At 43.0% G+C, this 20,067-nt stretch overlaps 1 protein-coding gene and 1 long non-coding RNA gene across 2 annotated transcripts in view; one reads left to right on the forward strand and one right to left on the reverse strand.

Moving 5' to 3' along the window:
- Positions 1-20,067, forward strand: part of LOC134324345 (uncharacterized) — an 85,955-nt gene that overhangs the window by 9,155 nt on the left and 56,733 nt on the right. The window contains exon 2 of the long non-coding RNA XR_010014169.1: positions 5,024-5,110. This is a non-coding gene — a long non-coding RNA (uncharacterized LOC134324345). The remainder of the gene's footprint in view (positions 1-5,023; positions 5,111-20,067) is intronic.
- The window catches only part of pdia5 (protein disulfide isomerase family A, member 5), a 167,332-nt gene continuing 148,632 nt past the window's right edge, over positions 1,368-20,067 (reverse strand). The window contains exons 15-17 of the mRNA XM_063006157.1: positions 18,708-18,778; positions 6,998-7,132; positions 1,368-5,467 (exon numbers count right to left, since the gene is read on the reverse strand). Coding sequence (XP_062862227.1) covers positions 5,387-5,467; positions 6,998-7,132; positions 18,708-18,778 — 287 coding nt within the window. The 3' untranslated portion in view covers positions 1,368-5,386. The remainder of the gene's footprint in view (positions 5,468-6,997; positions 7,133-18,707; positions 18,779-20,067) is intronic.

Consider the following 20,067-nt stretch of genomic DNA (forward strand, 5'->3'; position numbering starts at 1 on the left):
AATTACCTATATAAGCTTTTTTCCCCCCCTTTTTCTCCAACTTTAGCACATCCAATTTCTGCCCGTCAATCATCCTCTCACTAATGCTGGTCCCTGCTCCTGATTGGGGAGGACGAGGCTGCTCCACGCCCCGTCCGACACGTGCACAGCAATCGAACATCTTATCACCTACACTTGACGAGTGCAGAGCAGTACAGCGCTGTGTACGGAGAGCCACACCCTCTACCGCACTTTCCCATCTCCATGCAGGCGCCACCAACCAGCCAACAGAGGTCGCAATCGCACTAGTCTGAGAGAGAGTCTCCCTCCAGCTTAATCCCGCCCCTATCTGAACAACAGGCCAATCGTTGTTCATGTGGCCGCTCAGCCTCAGCCGGTAGGCCGAACCGAGATTCGATACAATGTATTCGAGATCTCAGCTCTGGTGAACAGCATGTGTTTTTAGAAAACATGTTCCATGTGAAGAAGGAGGCACGGTGGCTAGGTGGGCAGCACTGTCGCCTCACAGCAAGAAGGTCCTGGGTTCGATCCTCAGGTGGCGCGGTCCGGGTCCTTTCCGTGCGGAGTTTGCATATTCTTCCCCGTGTCTGCGTGGGTTTCCTCCCACAGTCCAAAAACATGCAGTCAGGTTAACTGACACTGAATTGCCCTATAGGTGAATGGGTGTGTGTATGTGAGTGTATGTGTGTCTGCCCTGTGATGGACTGGCGCCCCGTCCAGAGTGTTACTGTGTGCCTTGCGCCCATTGAAAAGCCGGGATAGGCTCCAGCACCGCGGTTAAGAAAGTGAGTGAGTGTTCAGTGTGAAGAATGTAACTACATTCGGCAAATGTATAAAACAGCAAATTTATTTCATACATAATTTTTCCACATTTTTTAATCCTAAACTTACTCGGCCACTTTCAAAACGATATCGGACTACATTTGAACCCCTGTTCTGAAATGAAAAAAAAAATAAAATAGTGCCTTTATTGTTTTTGTTAGAAAACCTGCTACATGATTAAGCATTTTGGAAATCTGGAACAATCACAACGGGAGACCACTGAGATAAAACACAGCAGTTTCTTTCATTCACAGAACAATAATTTTTCATAGACATATCACACTGAAAAATATTTATTTGACAAGAGAATTTACAGTAAGCATACCCTTGAGTTTTTTCCACCTTGAGACTTGAGATTGTCTAGTATATTGAGGAGAGTTATCTGGTACTGCTAATCCAAATGACCACATCCATAATTCTATTGAGCTCACTTTATCTAACTGTAGTTAACCCTAACACCCTAAATGTTCAGCTGGGAAGGTCTTCACTTCCTACAGTTTTAGAGGTCTTGGAACCCTAGAGACAGAAAATAATTAAAGCCGTAGTACTTTTGTCATTAAATATTTATTGAATCATACAACACCTAAGCCATGAAATAATAACAACAAAAACACGAGTTTCATCCAGCTGATCAACATGTGTATCATGTTCCTTGCACTCTTAAAAAGGGTCTGTGGGGTCCCCAGGTGTCTAACTAAACATGAAGGTGAATATACCTTCCACTTCAACTTCCGGTAAACCGGATTCTTCTGAAGACAGAATTTAGAATTCCACAATGCAAGCTTTAAATACCCAGCTGAGATGCAAATCGCAGCGCATGTAAGCTCCTCGTAATTGTGTTCGCTATCCCTGAGAGCTTTATAGAGAATGTAAAGATTCACGCTCTTGAATAATAAAAACCTGTACAGCTACAGATGAGCTTATTAAGTATGTATCCGTCCCACAGGAGAGAGAACAATAGCTAGTGCTGTCTGAGAAATGACTGCTATGATTAATATGAGTATGAATACGGTTGTGTTCTGGAGTGCTTTTTACACCTCTATTGTCACCATCAATAGAAATATCTGTATCAATAGAAATAATGTGTGGCCATGTATTATCACATGGGAATGAGATAATTATGTCGCAGGCACAAATTAATTACGCAAAAATAACAGAGCCTGGTTTGGGTGAAAACTTTCCTCCCTTTTAGCGCGTCCAATTGCCCGATTGCGTCATGCTTCCTCTCCACCAATGCCGATCCCTGCTCTGATTGAGGAGAACGAAGCCAACCCACACCCCCTCCGACACGTGGGCAGCATGTCGTATGCATCTTATCACCTACACTTTGACGAGTGCAGTGCAGCTCAGCATTGTGTACGGAGAGACACACCCTGAGAGCACTATTTCATCCACCTCATCTCTGTGCATGATCCAATGCTCATCTCCAATGCCGATCCCTGCTCTGATTGAAAAGAACAAAGCTAACCCACGCCCCCTCCGACACGTGGGCAGAATGCCATATGCATCTTATCACCGACACTGACGGGTGCAGTGCAGCTCAGTGTTGTGTATGGAGAGACACACCCTGAGAGCCCTCCTTTCTCATCTCTGTGCAGGCGCCATCAATCAACCAGCAGAGGTCGTAAATGCACCAGTCATGAGAGAGAGACCCCATCCGGCTTAGTCCCGCCCATCTGAACAACAGGCCAATCGTTGTTCATGTGGCCGCTCAGCCTTAGCCAGCAGGCAGAGCTGAGATTCGTTACGATGTATTCGAGATCCCAGGTCTGATTCCAGCATGTGTTTTTACCACTGCGCCACCTGAGCGGCCCTTAAAGCATTGGCTTAAATAAAGCCGGGCTTACTTCTCTCGGGGGCGGCACGGTGGCTAAGTGGGTAGCACTGTCGCCTCACAGCAAGAAGGTCCTGGGTTCGATCCCCAGGTGGGACGGTCCGGGTCCTTTCTGTGTGGAGTTTGCATGTTTTCCCCGTGTCTGCGTGGGTTTACTACGGGTGCTCCGGTTTCCTCCCACAGTCCAAAGACATGCAAGTGAGGTATAACCTTGTAAACTGATGAATCTTGTGTAACGAGTAACTGTCATGGATGTAACCGAAGGGTGTAAAACATGACATTAAATAAACAAACAAACTTCTCTTGGACAGTCATGCAGAATCCACGAGAACATAAGTCTGATTCTGTATCCTTTATGTTAGCTGTGGCCCGAAATAAAAGGATCTTATTCGTATATTGTCTCGTGGCCACACATTATTTTTTATTTATACAGGATGTGACCAGCTGGGCACCATAGAACTTAAATCACTTTTTTGGTATGAGCAATATTAAGAAAAGGGTTTGCAGACATACACTATACATTTTTCCATTATTATGAAAAGATAAAACATAATACAGTAACAATGAAGGCTGCATAATTGTCTTGTTTTATGTCCTGTTTTATTCATGAGGACTAATCACAAGAACTAATCCTTACATCAGTTCTATCCTACATGAAGCTTTAAAGCATTCATTTTGATTTGAAAAATCGTTCCCTTGTTCGACTGTTTGCTCACTTTTTGAGGCTTTGTGTTGTCAGAGAGCAGCGATAAAGTATCTTTCCCATTTAAAACACATTTACTAAGTACTTTAAAGAATAAAACATTTAGGGAAACTGATCTTATGCTCATTTCTACCTAGGACCAATGCCAGATTTATTCAGTGTGATTGCTGCTGGCCAGTTAAGTGTTTACATAAAAATAGTGAATATAAAAAAAGTAAAGATTATAATTATAATAGGTTTCTAAATTAATACCCTAATACCTAAAACCCACTTGATTCTACCCATGACCACTGTGAGATAAAACTAATAACATAGTTAAATGATTTTTGACAGGTCTGACTACTGTTAAGGATACCATTAAAAACATTACCATACAGACTGGAACTGGATACTAAAATCCCACTCATGTCTACTGGTTTAAAATCACCTGATCTTGTACTTGAAATGATTTTCAATATTAATAATGACATTTGAAAGTCGGCCCATTACTAGACCTAAATTCATGGTGGCTCTGTGGGTAGCACTGTCTATTCACAGCAAGAAGGTCCTGGGTTTAATTGCCAGGTGGAATGGTCTGGGTCCTTGCTGTGTGGAGTTTGAGTGTTCTCCCTGTGTCTGTGTGGGTTTCCTCCGGGAGCTCCGGTTTCCTCCCACAGTCCAAAGACACGCAAGTGAGGTGAACAGGAGATACAAAATTGATAGTGACTGTGTTTGATACTGAATGGCACTGTGGCTCTGTGGGTTGTACTGTCGCGTCACAGCAAATAGGTCTTGGGTTCGAATCCCAGGTGGAATGGTCTGGGTCCTTGCTGTGTGGAGTGTTACCACTGACATGGGTTAGTGGTAGCTCTGTGGTTAAGGTCCTGGACTAGTAATCGGAGGGTTACTGGTCCAAGCCCCACCACTGCCACTGTTGGGCCCTCGAGCAATCCCCTTAACCCTCAATTGCTCAGACTGCATACTGTCCCAGTACTGTAAGTCACTTTGGATAAAAGCGTCTGCTAAATGCTGAAAATGTAAATGAGTGTTCTCCCCGTGTCTGTGTGGGTTTCCTACGGGAGTTCCGGTTTTCCCCCCACAGTCCAAAGACATGCAAGTGAGGTGAATTGGAGATACAAAATTGATCATGATGGTGTTTGATACTGAACATGAACTAATGAATCATATGAATGTAACCAAAGTGTAAAACATGATGTTAAAATCCTAATAAACAAACATACATTTAACACTATTTGTTTGATAGAACTTTTAGTGATTTTATACTGGAATTAAGCATTAACATATAAATTGAAGTCATTTTCTGGAACAGAGCTCATCACTCTTAACTAAGCTGTACTTTTTGGCATCTTCAAGTTTGTTGTATTTTATTTTCCCACATCCGACAATAAAACACAAGACAGGAATGAATAAGTTCCACAGTTCACCACACAATGTCCTTAAGCTTTGTTGGTTTTGGGCCCACTATATCTCCGATACAGTTTCAGGTGCACCGCACAGATTGAATAAAGCTTATTCAAACGTTTAAGGCCACAAATTTAAGCTACATGTTCTTTTTCTTCTGTTGTCTTTGTGAAAGTCAAGATGACACATCGTAGAAAAATATTTTGCTTTACAATATTGTGATTGTACACGTATGGTTCTTCTTTACAAATGTGATTATAAAGGAAACTGGAAAGATCAAGAAAAGCTTTGGGTGACTTGTGCAGAGTAGCTGAAGTGTTCTCTTCACGCAGAAGCCGTCGATCAGCAGGGTGAGTGCTCGGTATTGCATAGATTTGAGATTCGGTAACTGTAATCACAGTATTTTGAAGCAACTGTCCTGTTCAGATGTCTATGAGAAACAAAGCCGGGGTTGAAGCGGTGTTGTGGTAGACGTCGGTATTACAAACATAATGGCACGGTTGTATAAAAAATATCTTCTCTTTAACTGAAGGTTTCATGAGTGTGGCATCAGTGCTAGGAGGTCCCCATCCGGTCACAGTGCAACGACAGGCTCCTTCCTTATATTTCCGGCCACAGTGTAAATCTTAGAACTCGTCTTTTCTCTTCCCCACCTTCTCTTGGTCCTTCCCTCTCAGGCTTCGCATGAAACCGGTAAATCCAGCCTCCTAAATATAAGTGCACAGGAGAACATTCAATTACAATTTATTGACTATTTAATAGATACATCTACTAGGAATGTAGCGATACACTCTACCCACGATGCGATACGATTCATGATACTGGGTTCACGATACGATCTTTTCCCAATTTTTTTAAACAAAATGAAATTAAAGACATTATGACAAAGTTTCCTTTCATTATTTCTCTTTAAAAAAAAAAAAAACTGTATTTGTGCTTATCTTTTATTTATCTATTAATGAATGCCCTTTTATTTCTGAGGTAGGCACAAACTATGCCAAATAATGCTTATTGTGTAAAAAAACTGAAATGAAATTTTAAAACAAATCCAACATTATATAAATAAATGAACAATACAAATAAAAAAAGTATCTTCACATAAATACATCTGGCTGGAAAATCCCCTACCTGGCAACTTTGTGAACCAGGTGAGGTTGTCAACCAGGTGAGGTGAATAGCAACAGTACCCTCTGCTGTTTAAAGTGAATATCGATTCATCTTAAATGAATAATCGATTCGAATCATGGCACATGTGCACGGATTTTTAACTGTCTTGTGATGCATCGTTACATCCCTAAAATCTACCAGACATATAATTTAGAATTTATGCATTTCTCCCTTTTTCTCCCAATGTCTGGGACAGAGACCCTCTAGTGGGTAGAGCTGTGGACTATCAATCGAAAGTTTGAGGGTTTGAATCTTAGCTCTGTCACGCATCCACTGTTGGGCCCTTGAGCAAAGCCCTTAACCCTCTCAGCTCCAAGGGCGCCATACAATGGCTGACCCTGCGCTCTGACCCCAGCTTCCAAACAAGCTGGGATATGCGAAGAAAGAATTTCACTGTACTGTACACCTGTATATGTATACATGACAAATAAAGGCATTCTATTCTATTTTAGCATAACCAATTAGTCTTTCACTGCTGGGACCCTGATTGCTGCCAAGGAGGGTAGATTCACCTCACACATGCTTCCTCAGACGCGTATGCAGTCCACTGACCCCCTCTTATTCACCCATACTTTGGTGGATTTGAGTGTGGGACCAGTCTTGCGCATGGAGAGTCACGCACTAATCTACACACAATTCTCCACTTCTGTACAGGCGCCTCGTGCTACTAACCAGGGTCCTTACACAGCATCAAAGACCCCATCCACTTATTAGTCTGGTCTTTTCCCACACAAATTCATCTGCTGCAGGCACTGCCAACTGTGTCTGCTAGGGGGCGCCCAGCCAACCGGTAGCAGAGCTGAGATTTAAACTTCAGAACTTCAGAGGAGTTTAGAATTCCAGTGCTGGAGCACTAGTGGAAAATCCCGCTGTGCCACCTAGGCGCCCAGAAGGCAATATTTTATGTAGAATTCTATGTATCCACGTCCAACCTGTCCAGCAGTCGAAAAAAAAGCACCACAGACCAAACACAGATAATATACACAGTGGACCACATTGTTAGCAAAGCATTAACAATACAACACAATGAGATGACAATACAATTTGAAAGATATCAAATAGCTACTAACCCCTCGTTCTCCGTTGTATTTCTCGCTGAACTTGCCGTAATTGTAGTAGTTAAATGTTGGGTAGCCTTCCACACCCTCCTGCTTACACAGCTCATGGTTCTGTCCCTTAGTGCAGTCCACAGCAGCATAAGCAATCTGAAAAGAAATATTCAATATTATAATCATCAAGATGAGCAAATAATCGTTTCCTTTTTTTAACATGTTAATTAAGCATTAGCAAATACTTGACTACACAATAATTACACATTTGCACAGGCCAGACAGCGCATGTGTGTAAATTGGACAGTGGTAGGTCTATCAATTAAAAGGTTGAGAGTTTGAATCCCAGCTCTGCCATGCAGCCACTGTTGGGCCCTTGAGCAAAACCCTTAACCCTCTGAGCTCCAGGTGCGCCGTACAATGGCCGACCCTGCGCGCTGACCCCAGCCTCCAGTTGGGATATTAGGTAAAAGACTTTCATTTTACTGTATACATGTATATATATGTACAGTGTATCACAAAAGTGAGTACACCCCTCACATTTCTGCAAATATTTCATTATATCTTTTCATGGGACAACACTATAGAAATAAAACTTGGATATAACTTAGAGTAGTCAGTGTACAGCTTGTATAGCAGTGTAGATTTACTGTCTTCTGAAAATAACTCAACACACAGCCATTAATGTCTAAATGGCTGGCAACATAAGTGAGTACACCCCACAGTGAACATGTCCAAATTGTGCCCAAAGTGTCAATATTTTGTGTGACCACCATTATTATCCAGCACTGCCTTAACCCTCCTGGGCATGGAATTCACCAGAGCTGCACAGGTTGCTACTGGAATCCTCTTCCACTCCTCCATGATGACATCACAGAGCTGGTGGATGTTAGACACCTTGAACTCCTCCACCTTCCACTTGAGGATGCGCCACAGGTGCTCAATTGGGTTTAGTCCATCACCTTTACCTTCAGCTTCCTCAGCAAGGCAGTTGTCATCTTGGAGGTTGTGTTTGGGGTGGGATCATGCTCTGTTTCAGAATGTTACAGTACATGTTGGAATGATGGATGTTTCCCTCAATGAACTGCAGCTCCCCAGTGCCAGCAACACTCATGCAGCCCAAGACCATGATGCTACCACCACCATGCTTGACTGTAGGCAAGATACAGTTGTCTTGGTACTTCTCACCAGGGCGCCGCCACACATGCTGGACACCATCTGAGCCAAACAAGTTAATTTTGGTCTCGTCAGACCACAGGGCATTCCAGTAATCCATATTCTTGGACTGCTTGTCTTCAGCAAACTGTTTGCTGGCTTTCTTGTGCGTCAGCTTCCTTCTGGGATGACGACCATGCAGACCGAGTTGATGCAGTGTGCGGCGTATGGTCTGAGCACTGACAGGCTGACCTCCCACGTCTTCAACCTCTGCAGCAATGCTGGCAGCACTCATGTGTCTATTTTTTAAAGCCAACCTCTGGATATGACGCCGAACACGTGGACTCAACTTCTTTGGTCGACCCTGGCGAAGCCTGTTCCGAGTGGAACCTGTCCTGGAAAACCGCTGTATGACCTTGGCCACCATGCTGTAGCTCAGTTTCAGGGTGTTAGCAATCTTCTTATAGCCCAGGCCATCTTTGTGGAGAGCAACAATTCTATTTCTCACATCCTCAGAGAGTTCTTTGCCATGAGGTGCCATGTTGAATATCCAGTGGCCAGTATGAGAGAATTGTACCCAAAACACCAAATTTAACAGCCCTGCTCCCCATTTACACCTGGGACCTTGACACATGACACCAGGGAGGGACAACGACACATTTGGGCACAATTTGGACATGTTCACTGTGGGGTGTACTCACTTATGTTGCCAGCTATTTAGACATTAATGGCTGTGTGTTGAGTTATTTTCAGAAGACAGTAAATCTACACTGCTATACAAGCTGTACACTGACTACTCTAAGTTATATCCAAGTTTCATGTCTATAGTGTTGTCCCATGAAAAGATATAATGAAATATTTGCAGAAATGTGAGGGGTGTACTCACTTTTGTGATACACTGTATATGCTCACCCTGTTCTTCAATGGTCAGGACCACCACAGAGTAGGTATTATTTAGGTCAGGGGTGTCAAATTCACGGCCCGCGGGCCAGATCCGGCCCGCCACGTCATTTTATGTGGCCCGTGAGAGCTTAAACGACTGTATGATTGTTGTGATGGTTCGAGTCGTTACAGAGACGCACTTATAATTTAATGGGACACCTGCGCCTTTAAGCGGCAACCGTTGACATCGTAGTTATGGCAACTAACTTTGACCTTCGCTGAGAAGCCATGTGACTTTTATGGCAAAGAGAACGTGGGGTAGCGTAGTCAGTAATGTAAACAATAATAAATAAATACAAATAATTATCTTGCAATATAATACCAAAGCATCGTCTGTAAGTAGTGGCGTTTATATTTTCAGTTGTTTGTAAATGTTTAGTGAGTATATCACAGCGTTTTAGTTACAAATTTACTAATTAAATTGTAATTAAATACAATTGTTACTGTTCCTATAGCAATTAGTATTTTTACACAAAATGCTAACTCGTTAGGGCTATTTTACGTTTCGTTAAAGCTCATATTGTACCAGATGTAACACTTGACTACAGATGTGTGCTTTTTACTGTATTAAGTTCTTTATTGTTTTTATTGTTTGTATTTTTACTTCATTTTGATGCACACAGTGTATCACACAGCTGGGAAGCAAATAAAACCGACTGTATTCTGAAAGGAGCTGTCTGTCTGTCTAGCTGTGTCTGTCTGTCTAGCTGGGAAAGGGGGATAAACTATTGGTGAGGGCAGAATGATTGTCTTAAAATACACTGTAAAATCCTAAATAAATGCTGATTTTGTGACCTGCAAAGTGACCGCATCCCACCAGTAGATGATGTTAAGAAATATTTACACATAATCCCAAAATGTACAAGAAGATAACTAAGAAAATTAAGCAGAAGGAGGAAATGTAATGAAAGTGAAAACAAGTTTGTACTTCAGGAAGAAAAACCGGTGCGTAATGACTCTTGTGTTATGAGGCTGTGTCTGTGGTAAAGGAGGACAGTATAAATGCAGAATTCAGCCTCCAAGAAAAACAACAGACTGCAATCACAGCAGGATACGTTACAATCGGCCCTTTGAGGGCCACCATAATGCTGATGTGGCCCTCGGTGAAAATGAGTTTGACACCCCTGATTTAGGTGGTGGATCATTCTCAGCACTGCAGTGACACTGACATGGTAGTGGTGTGTTAGTGTGTGTTGTGCTGGTATAAGTGGATCAGACACATCAGCACTGCTGGAGTTTTTAAATACTGTGTCCACTCACTGTCCACTCTATTAGACACTCCTACCTAGTTGGTCCACCTTGTAGATGTAAAGTCAGAGACGATCGCTCATCTATTGCTGCTGTTTGAGTTGGTCATCCTCTAGACCTTCATCAGTGGTCACGGGGTGCTGCTGGCTGGATGTTTTTGGTTGGTGGACTATTCTCAGCCCAGCAGTGAGGTGTTTAAAAACTCCAGCAGCACTGCTGTGTCTTATTCACTCATACCAGCACAACACACACTAACACACCACCACCATGTCAGTGTCACTGCAGTGATGAGAATGATCCACCACCCAAATAATACCTACTCTGTAGTGGTCCTGACCATTGAAGAACAGCATGAAAGGGGGCTAACAAAGCATTCAGAGAAACAGATGGACTACCGTCAGTAATTGTAGAACTACAAAGTGCTTCTATATGGTAAGCGGAGCTGATAAAATGGACAGTGAGTGTAGAAACAAGGAGGTGGTTTTAATGTTATGGCTGATCGGTGTGTGTGTGTATATATGACAAATAAAGGCTGTCTGTTCTATTCTTTTCTAACTGAATCTGAAAGGCTAAAAAAGTTCAAGCCCAACCAGACTAATCAAAGCTAATCAGCTGTCCCAGACACCCTGCGAATCAAGGAGCTTGTTAATTATTTTCCTTCTGGACTGGTCACATTAGTATAGCAGAGTATCTTGCTTTTGTTCTAACCTGAAGTCCAGCCTGTATAACTCTCCATCAATCACAGCTTCACAGTGCAGATAAGAGGAACAGAGTGGTGAAAAAAAAGTTTCCTAAAGATTAGCCAACTCTGCTATTGATTCCTGTGCACTGGCTTTAGGGTAGACTGGATGAGAGCGGTAGTGGGATTGTTCTCTGGGAGAAGACTCTTCAATCATGTTCTGGCAGAGGTTTTATCAGGTGGCTGGCTGGAATAGATTAGTAAATGATTAAAAGTTCCACACCAGGTACTAAGTTTTAGCTTTAAGGTAAACTAGCCTCACTATTTAAAAAGAAGAATGCCTTTATTTGTCATATATACATACACCGACCAGGCATAACATTATGACCACTGACAGGTGAAGTGAATAACACTGATTATCTCTTCTATTATTCTTAAAATTGATGTGTTAGTAGTAGGAAAAATGGTCAAGCATAAGGATTTGAGCGAGTTTGACAAGAGCCAAATTGAGATGGCTAGACGACTGGGTCAGAGCATCTCCACAACTGCAGCTCTTGTGGGGTGTTCCCGGTCTGCAGTGGTCAGTATCTATCAAAAGTGGTCCAAGGAAAGAACAGTGGTAAACCGGCGACAGGGTCATGGGCGGCCATGGTGGGGATCGAAGGCTGGCCCGTGTGGTCCGATCCAACAGACGAGCTACTGTAGCTCAAATTGCTAAGTTAATGTCCTCGTCACTTACAGGAGTTAAAGGATCTGCTGCTAACATCTTGGTGCCAGATACCACAGCACACCTTCATGGGTCTAGTGGAATTCATGCCTCGACAGGTCAGGGCTGTTTTGGCGGCAAAAGGGGGACACAATATTAGGAAGGTGGTCATAATGTTATGCCTGATTGATGTATACATGAGTTAAAAGTCTTGCTCAAGAGCCCAACAGTGGCTGCATAGCGGATCCTGGATTTGAACCAAAAATCTTCTGACTGATAGCCCAAAGCTCTACCCACTAGGCCAGGGATGATTTTTACCACAACCCAGGCAACACAAACAATGCATTAAAACGACATATACTGAATATAGTGGTAAAACATGCTAGCACACCAGAGCTGACATTTCGAACTCGTTGGTTCAAGACTCAGCTCTGCCATTTGGCTGGGCTGGGCGGCTACATGAACAACGATTGGCTGTTGTTCACAGGGTGGGACGAGCCACACCAGGGTTCCTCATAACTGGTGCAATTACGACCTCTGCTGGCTGGTTGATGGCGCCTGCACAGAGTTGAGGAATAATGCTGATCAGGGTGTGGCTCTCCGTGCACAAGGCTGATCCGCATATGAACTCGCCTCGTGCAGGTGAAAAGATGCAGTCGGCTACTGCACACGTGTCGGAGGGGGTGTGTGACACCTCGCTCACGTCAATCAGAAGTGGGGATCAGCATCAGTAGAGAGGAATCGTAATACAATCGGGTAACTGGAGGAAAATTGGGAAAAATGCACAAAAAAAACCCCCCGAAATATACTACTTCTTGTTCCTCAGCCTTTGTCCCGTTTTTTCGATTACGGGGTCGGCATTTCCGGCTTCTTCCCGTTAGGGATCGCCGGTGGAATTTGGCACAGTTTTTACACCGGATGCCCCTCCTGACACAACCCTCCCTATTCATCCGGGCTTGGGACCGGCACTACAATGCACTGGTTTGTGCATCTAGCGGCTAGGTATCTATAGGACAATTCAGTGTTTCCAATTAGCCTGGTGGCATGTTTTTGGACTGTGGGAGGAAACCGGAGCACCCGGAGGAAACCCACGCGGACACGGGGAGAACATGCAAACCGCACAGAAAGGACCTGGACCGCCCCACCTGGGGATCGAACCCAGGACCTTCTTGCTGTGAGGCGACAGTGCTACCCAATAAGCCACCGTGCCGCCCCCGAAATATACTTAATTAATATTGGTAAAAATTGTGGCAATTTAGTCCCACTGTGGTTTACAAAATGTAACGTAAAGCCTCCACATGGGGGCGTACATGGTGAAGTTCTTTTCGTGTTTATGTGCCTGTTAAAATTAGTTTATTCAATTATTATTATTTTTTCTGCAACCCATTTTTTGGCGACCCAGGGTTTGAAAGATGCTGCACTAGACTACCACCGTCCCAATTTTGCCTTGTGTGAGGAAGAACTCATGACCTTCAGATTATAAGACTGATGCGCTACCTACTGCACCAACGAGGCCTCAGTAAACAGGGAATTAAATAATCTGTTCAGGCTTAATATAATGCAGCTTCATTATTTTAGGAAGAACCAGCCAATGATACGTATGCAATAGACTTGTTTGTGTTTATCCATATTAGGTTTAATCCATGAAAGAAAATTGGAGCTTTACTTAATACAGCTGTTGTTTTCCCTGCTAGGACATGTTTAACTAGGCCAATTGCACTTTGTTTGCTTGCTATAAACAAAACAATGGCCCAGAGAATGCAGATGTTCTGCATTAACAATCAAACTGATGAAAAGTAAAAAAAAAAAGCCCTTGAACATTTTTACACATAATTTTTCCCTCCTTTATCTCCCAATCTAGTCATATTTGATTCCTGAGTGTGAGCTCGCTGCCGTTTGCAGAGAGAGACAGAATATCAACAAAAAATCCAGAAAAAAAACATTAAATAAAAGTTATAAATTAATTTGTATTTAATTAAGGGAAATAAGTATTTGATCCCCTACCAACCAGCAAGAATTCTGACCCCCACAGACCGGTTATGTGCCCATGAGGCACACAAATTTGTCCTGTCCCTGTTTAAAAGACTCCTGTCACAGAATCAGTTTCTTCCGTTCAAATCTCTCGACCACCATGGGCAAGACCAAAGAGCTATCAAAGGACGTCAGGGACAAGATTGTAGACCTAGAGATCATTGACAAGCTCCTCCCGTGTAATTCTGGGCTGACCTCACCTTTCTCAGAATCATTCTTACCCCACCAGGTGAGATCTTGCATGGAGCTCCAGAGTGAGGGTGATTGACTGTGATCTTGTATTTCTTCCATTTTTGAATGATCGCACCAACAGTGGTCTCTTTCTCACCAAGCTTCTTGCTGATGGTCTTGTAGCCCATTCCAGCCTTGTGCAGGTCTACAATCTTGTCCCTGACGTCCTTTGATAGCTCTTTGGTCTTGCCCATGGTGGTCGAGAGATTTGAACGGAAGAAACTGATTCTGTGACAGGAGTCTTTTATACAGGGACAGGACTAATTTGTGTGCCTCATGGGCACATAACCGGTCTGTGGGGGTCAGAATTCTTGCTGGTTGGTAGGGGATCAAATACTTATTTCCCTTAATTAAATACAAATTAATTTATAACTTTTATTCAATGTTTTTTTTCTGGATTTTTTGTTGATATTCTGTCTCTCTCTGTTAAAATAAACCTTCCATAAAAATTATAGACTGTTCAAGTCTTTGTAAGGGGGTAAACTTACAAAATCAGCAGGGGATCAAATACTTATTTCCCCCACTGTATATATATATATATATATACTGTATATATACAGGGGTTGGACAATGAAACTGAAACACCTGGTTTTAGACCACAATAATTTATTAGTATGGTGTAGGGCCTCCTTTTGCGGCCAATACAGCGTCAATTCGTCTTGGAAATGACATATACAAGTCCTGCACAGTGGTCAGAGGGATTTTAAGCCATACTTCTTGCAGGATAGTGGCCAGGTCACTACGTGATGCTGGTGGAGGAAAACGTTTCCTGACTCGCTTCTCCAAAACACCCCAAAGTGGCTCAATAATATTTAGATCTGGTGACTGTGCAGGCCATGGGAGGTGTTCAACTTCACTTTCATGTTCATCAAACCAATCTTTCACCAGTCTTGCTGTGTGTATTGGTGCATTGTCATCCTGATACACGGCACCGCCTTCAGGATACAATGTTTGAACCATTGGATGCACATGGTCCTCCAGAATGGTTCGGTAGTCCTTGGCAGTGACGCGCCCATCTAGCACAAGTATTGGGCCAAGGGAATGCCATGATATGGCAGCCCAAACCATCACTGATCCACCCCCATGCTTCACTCTGGGCATGCAACAGTCTGGGTGGTACGCTTCTTTGGGGCTTCTCCACACTGTAACTCTCCCGGATGTGGGGAAAACAGTAAAGGTGGACTCATCAGAGAACAATACATGTTTCACATTGTCCACAGCCCAAGATTTGCGCTCCTTGCACCATTGAAACCGACGTTTGGCATTGGCACGAGTGACCAAAGGTTTGGCTATAGCAGCCCGGCCGTGTATATTGACCCTGTGGAGCTCCCGACGGACAGTTCTGGTGGAAACAGGAGAGTTGAGGTGCACATTTAATTCTGCCGTGATTTGGGCAGCTGTGGTTTTATGTTTTTTGGATACAATCCGGGTTAGCACCCGAACATCCCTTTCAGACAGCTTCCTCTTGCGTCCACAGTTAATCCTGTTGGATGTGGTTTGTCCTTCTTGGTGGTATGCTGACATTACCCTGGATACCGTGGCTCTTGATACATCACAAAGACTTGCTGTCTTGGTCACAGATGCGCCAGCAAGACGTGCACCAACAATTTGTCCTCTTTTGAACTCTGGTATGTCACCCATAATGTTGTGTGCATTGCAATATTTTGAGCAAAACTGTGCTCTTACCCTGCTAATTGAACTTTCACACTCTGCTCTTACTGGTGCAATGTGCAATTAATGAAGATTGGCCACCAGACTGGTCCAATTTAGCCATGAAACCTCCCACACTAAAATGACAGGTGTTTCAGTTTCATTGTCCAACCCCTGTACATACATACAATGATACAACCTCTGCGCAGGCGCCATCAATCAGCCAGCAGAGGTCATAATTGCACCAGTTATGAGGAACCCTGTTCTGGCTTTTCCCACCCTGTGAAAAACAGCCAATCGTTGTTCATGTAGGTGCCCAGTCCAGCCGGTTGGCAGAGCTGAGATTCGATACGATGTCATGTTTTACACACTTTGGTTACATTCATGACAGAAATGGTAGTTACTCGGTACACAATGTTCATCAGTTCACAAGTTTAATATCAAACACAGTCATGGACAATTTTGTATCTCCAATTAACCTAGCTGCATGTCTTTGGACTATGGGAGGAAACCAGAGCTCCCGGAGGAAATCCACACATGGGGAGGACATGCAATCTCCACACAGAAAGGACCCGGACCGTCCCACCTGTAAATCGAACCCAGGACCTTCTTGCTGTGAGGCGACAGTGCTACCCCCCACACACATACACACACTCGTCTTGAAGAGACCCTGTGAGACCTTCCCTCTCAAACACGACCACCTGTGTTTGTGTGGACGCCTGGCCAAATCGGTGGCTCTGCTGAGATTTAAACGTGAACACTCAGCAGTGATGCACTTGCACGGCAGACGTCTGCGCCACTGAGCACCCTAAACACTTAGCAAACAACATCCTTTCATTTCTCCGTGCTACATTTCAACAGGGCCGTTTCTTGAAGAGTTAGTGTTAAGAAATTGCTTTTACAGAGCAACTTAAGCCATTTTGTTTAAGAAAACAACAACCATGTACTTTTCCCCATTTCATTTTTGTTTTATGGACAGCCTTATACCTCCTGTTCTTCAGAAAAATTACGACCGCTCCGGGCTTTTTCAGATTGATTTTGGATGGCTCTCCAAAGCACTTCTGGCAAAGCATAAACTAGACATAAGTTATGATTGTACCAGTAGATGGAGCTTTTCGTGCTTCCTTCTTTTACAGGGTCTTGGAACTATAAACAAATCCGCTCGGTTGATAAATGAGGACTGAATAACAGTGAGGACCATCAGGGCGTTAACGGGAAATCATTGTTAGAGCAGCCAGCTCCCTTGGCAACATGTAGGTCCAAATTCCACTCAATAAATTCTAATCATGTGCATGTAAAAACGTGAAACTATTGAAAGACCAGGGAAGGCTGACATTACACAGCATGCATTTCAGCAATTTGCAAACAATATTTTAACACGTTGACTTTGTGGCCTGTGAGGAATGTTTGTTTTGGTTAGAAAGGCAAGACAATTGATCTACAACCCCAAATCAGAAAAAGTTGGGAAAACGCAAATAAAATAAAAATACAGTGTTCCTTACATTTACTTTTACTTTTATTTGATTGCAGACAGGATGAACCTGAGATATTTCATGTTTTGTCTGCTCAACTTTATTTCATTTGTTAATATACCTTCATTCCTGCATTTCAGGCCTGCAACACATTCCAAAAAAAGTTGGGACAGGGGCAATTTAGGGCTAGTAATGAGGTGAAAAAAACGTGATGTCGAATAATGATGTGATTCCAAACAGGTGATGTCAACAGGTGATTGTAATCATGGTTTGGTACAAAAGCTGCTGCCGAGTCTTGGAAGGCTGAGTCTTTGATGTTTAAAAACAATGTACCTTAAAGAAAGATTGGAAGGGATTTGTATATTTCTCCCTCTACAGTGCATAATATCATTAAACGATTCAAGGAATCCTGAGGAATTTCAGTGCGTAAAAGCCAAGGGTGCAAGGTTAAGCTAAACACCCGTGATCTTCGATCCCTCAGACGGCACTGCATCAAGAACCGCCACTCAACAATAGCTGATATAACCACACGGGTGAGGGATTACTTTGGCAAACCTTTGTCAAGCACTACAATACAGAGTTACATGCACAAATACCACTTAAAACTTTACTGTGCAAAAAAGAAGCCTTATGTTAACCGTGTCCAGAAGCGGCATCAACTTCTCTGGGCTCGGCGGCATCTAGGATGGACCATCACAGTGGAAACGTGCATTGTGCTTAGATGAATCAGCGACGACAGACGAAAAGGACCATCCAGACTGTTAGGGTCGTGTCAGTGCCCATGGCAAAGGTCATTTACACTTCTGTGATGGCAACATTAATGCAGAAAAGTACATTGAGATCTTAGAGCAACATGTGCTGCCTTCAAGACGTCATCTTTTCCAGGGACGTCCATGCATTTTTCAACAAGACAATGCAAAACCACATGCTGCACACATTACAAAGGCATGGCTGTGGAAGAAGAGGGTACGGGTACTGGACTGGCCTGCCTGCAGTCCTGACCTGTCCCCAATAGAGAATGTGTGGAGAACGACGACCCCGTACTGTTGCACATCTTAAGACGTGTTTGCAGGAAGAATGGGACAAAATAAAAGCTGAAACACTAAATCACTTGGTATCCTCGGTGCCAAAACGTCTTTTAAGTGTGGTAAAAAGAAACGGCAACATTACAAATTGGTAAATGCTTTACTGTCCCAACTTTTTTTGGAATGTGTTACAGGCCTGAAATGCAGGAATGGATGTTTATTAATAAATGAAATAACCTTGAGCAGATAAAACATGAAATATCCCAGGTTCATCCTGTCTGCACAGGATCCTGAACAAATAGTTAGTAAGAATTAAAGCAAAGTTAAAAGCAAAATAACAGAAATGGCAAGCAGAAAATATTTAACAAAAGATTTAACAAAAACAAAACAAATATGTGCATATACTTTACATGCATAAAAAACAACCAAATGAAAAGTAGGAAACTGTAGAGATCAAAAAAGGCTGCAGAAGAGAACTGTGTGATAATGTTTTGTAGGTTAGTTGTGATAAGTGATAGAGTAATTATGAAAATGAATGGAAATGATAAAGCAGTAGATGATTTAAAATCTCTTTAATGGGGTTAAATCTCACCTTGCGATCTTCTTTGAAAATCTCAGCAGCTGTCATTAAGTGGGGGACGGCGTTCTTACAGTGTGGGCACCCTGCACAAAAAGACATGTCGTTTTTTATGAGCACTCTTTTTTGGACTTTCTATTTATTTATTTTCCCCCTTTTTTACCCAATCTAGTTGTATCCAATTGCAGCCTTTGCTCCAACTGCTGCAACCCCCCACAACCCCAATTAAAGAGGGCCGGTAAGTGATATGCGCACTGCCATGACCACTTCTTTTCACCTTTCTAGGGGCGGGGTTTTACAAAGCCCAGAGTGGCGTATTATTTTTTTATTTTATTAGGATTTTGAAGTTCAGGATTAGGATCAGTTCAAGTTTAATGTCAAACACAGTCATGGACAATTTCGTATCTCCAGTTCACCTCATTTGCACGTCTTTGGTCTGTGGGAGGAAACCGGAGCACAGGGAGAACATGCTAACTTCACACAGAAAGGACACGAACCGCTCCACCTGGGAATCAAACGCAGGACCTTCTTGCTGTGAGACGATCCACCTCCTTGCCACCCACCGAGCCACCGTGCCTTATAAGTTTGATGTCTTATTAGAAGACTCTCTACTTAGGCAGCTGTAAGGTAGGCAGTAAGGCAGCTCGCTAAGTTTTCAGACAGACCCTTTGTTTTTTCCACTTATAACTGTACATGTATAAGGGAGCCAAGACACTTGCAATCTACCAGCACAGTAAATAACATTTGACCAATACAGTTCCTAATTTCAGAATTCCAGCAGTCAAGAGAAATAATGGTGAATAAATCTACAGGGTGGGCCATTTATATGGATACACCTACAGTGTATCACAAAAGTGAGTACACCCCTCACATTTCTGCAAATATTTCATTATATCTTTTCATGGGACAACACTATAGACATGAAACTTGGATATAACATAGAGTAGTCAGTGTACAGCTTGTATAGCAGTGTAGATTTACTGTCTTCTGAAAATAACTCAACACACAGCCATTAATGTCTAAATAGCTGGCAACATAAGTGAGTACACCCCACAGTGAACATGTCCAAATTGTGCCCAAATGTGTCGTTGTCCCTCCCTGGTGTCATGTGTCAAGGTCCCAGGTGTAAATGGGGAGCAGGGCTGTTAAATTTGGTGTTTTGGGTACAATTCTCTCATACTGGCCACTGGATATTCAACATGGCACCTCATGGCAAAGAACTATCTGAGGATGTGAGAAATAGAATTGTTGCTCTCCACAAAGATGGCCTGGGCTATAAGAAGATTGCTAACACCCTGAAACTGAGCTACAGCATGGTGGCCAAGGTCATACAGCGGTTTTCCAGGACAGGTTCCACTCGGAACAGGCTTCGCCA

Source organism: Trichomycterus rosablanca, chromosome 12 (genome assembly GCF_030014385.1).
Source record: "Trichomycterus rosablanca isolate fTriRos1 chromosome 12, fTriRos1.hap1, whole genome shotgun sequence".
Lineage (NCBI taxonomy): Eukaryota > Metazoa > Chordata > Actinopteri > Siluriformes > Trichomycteridae > Trichomycterus > Trichomycterus rosablanca.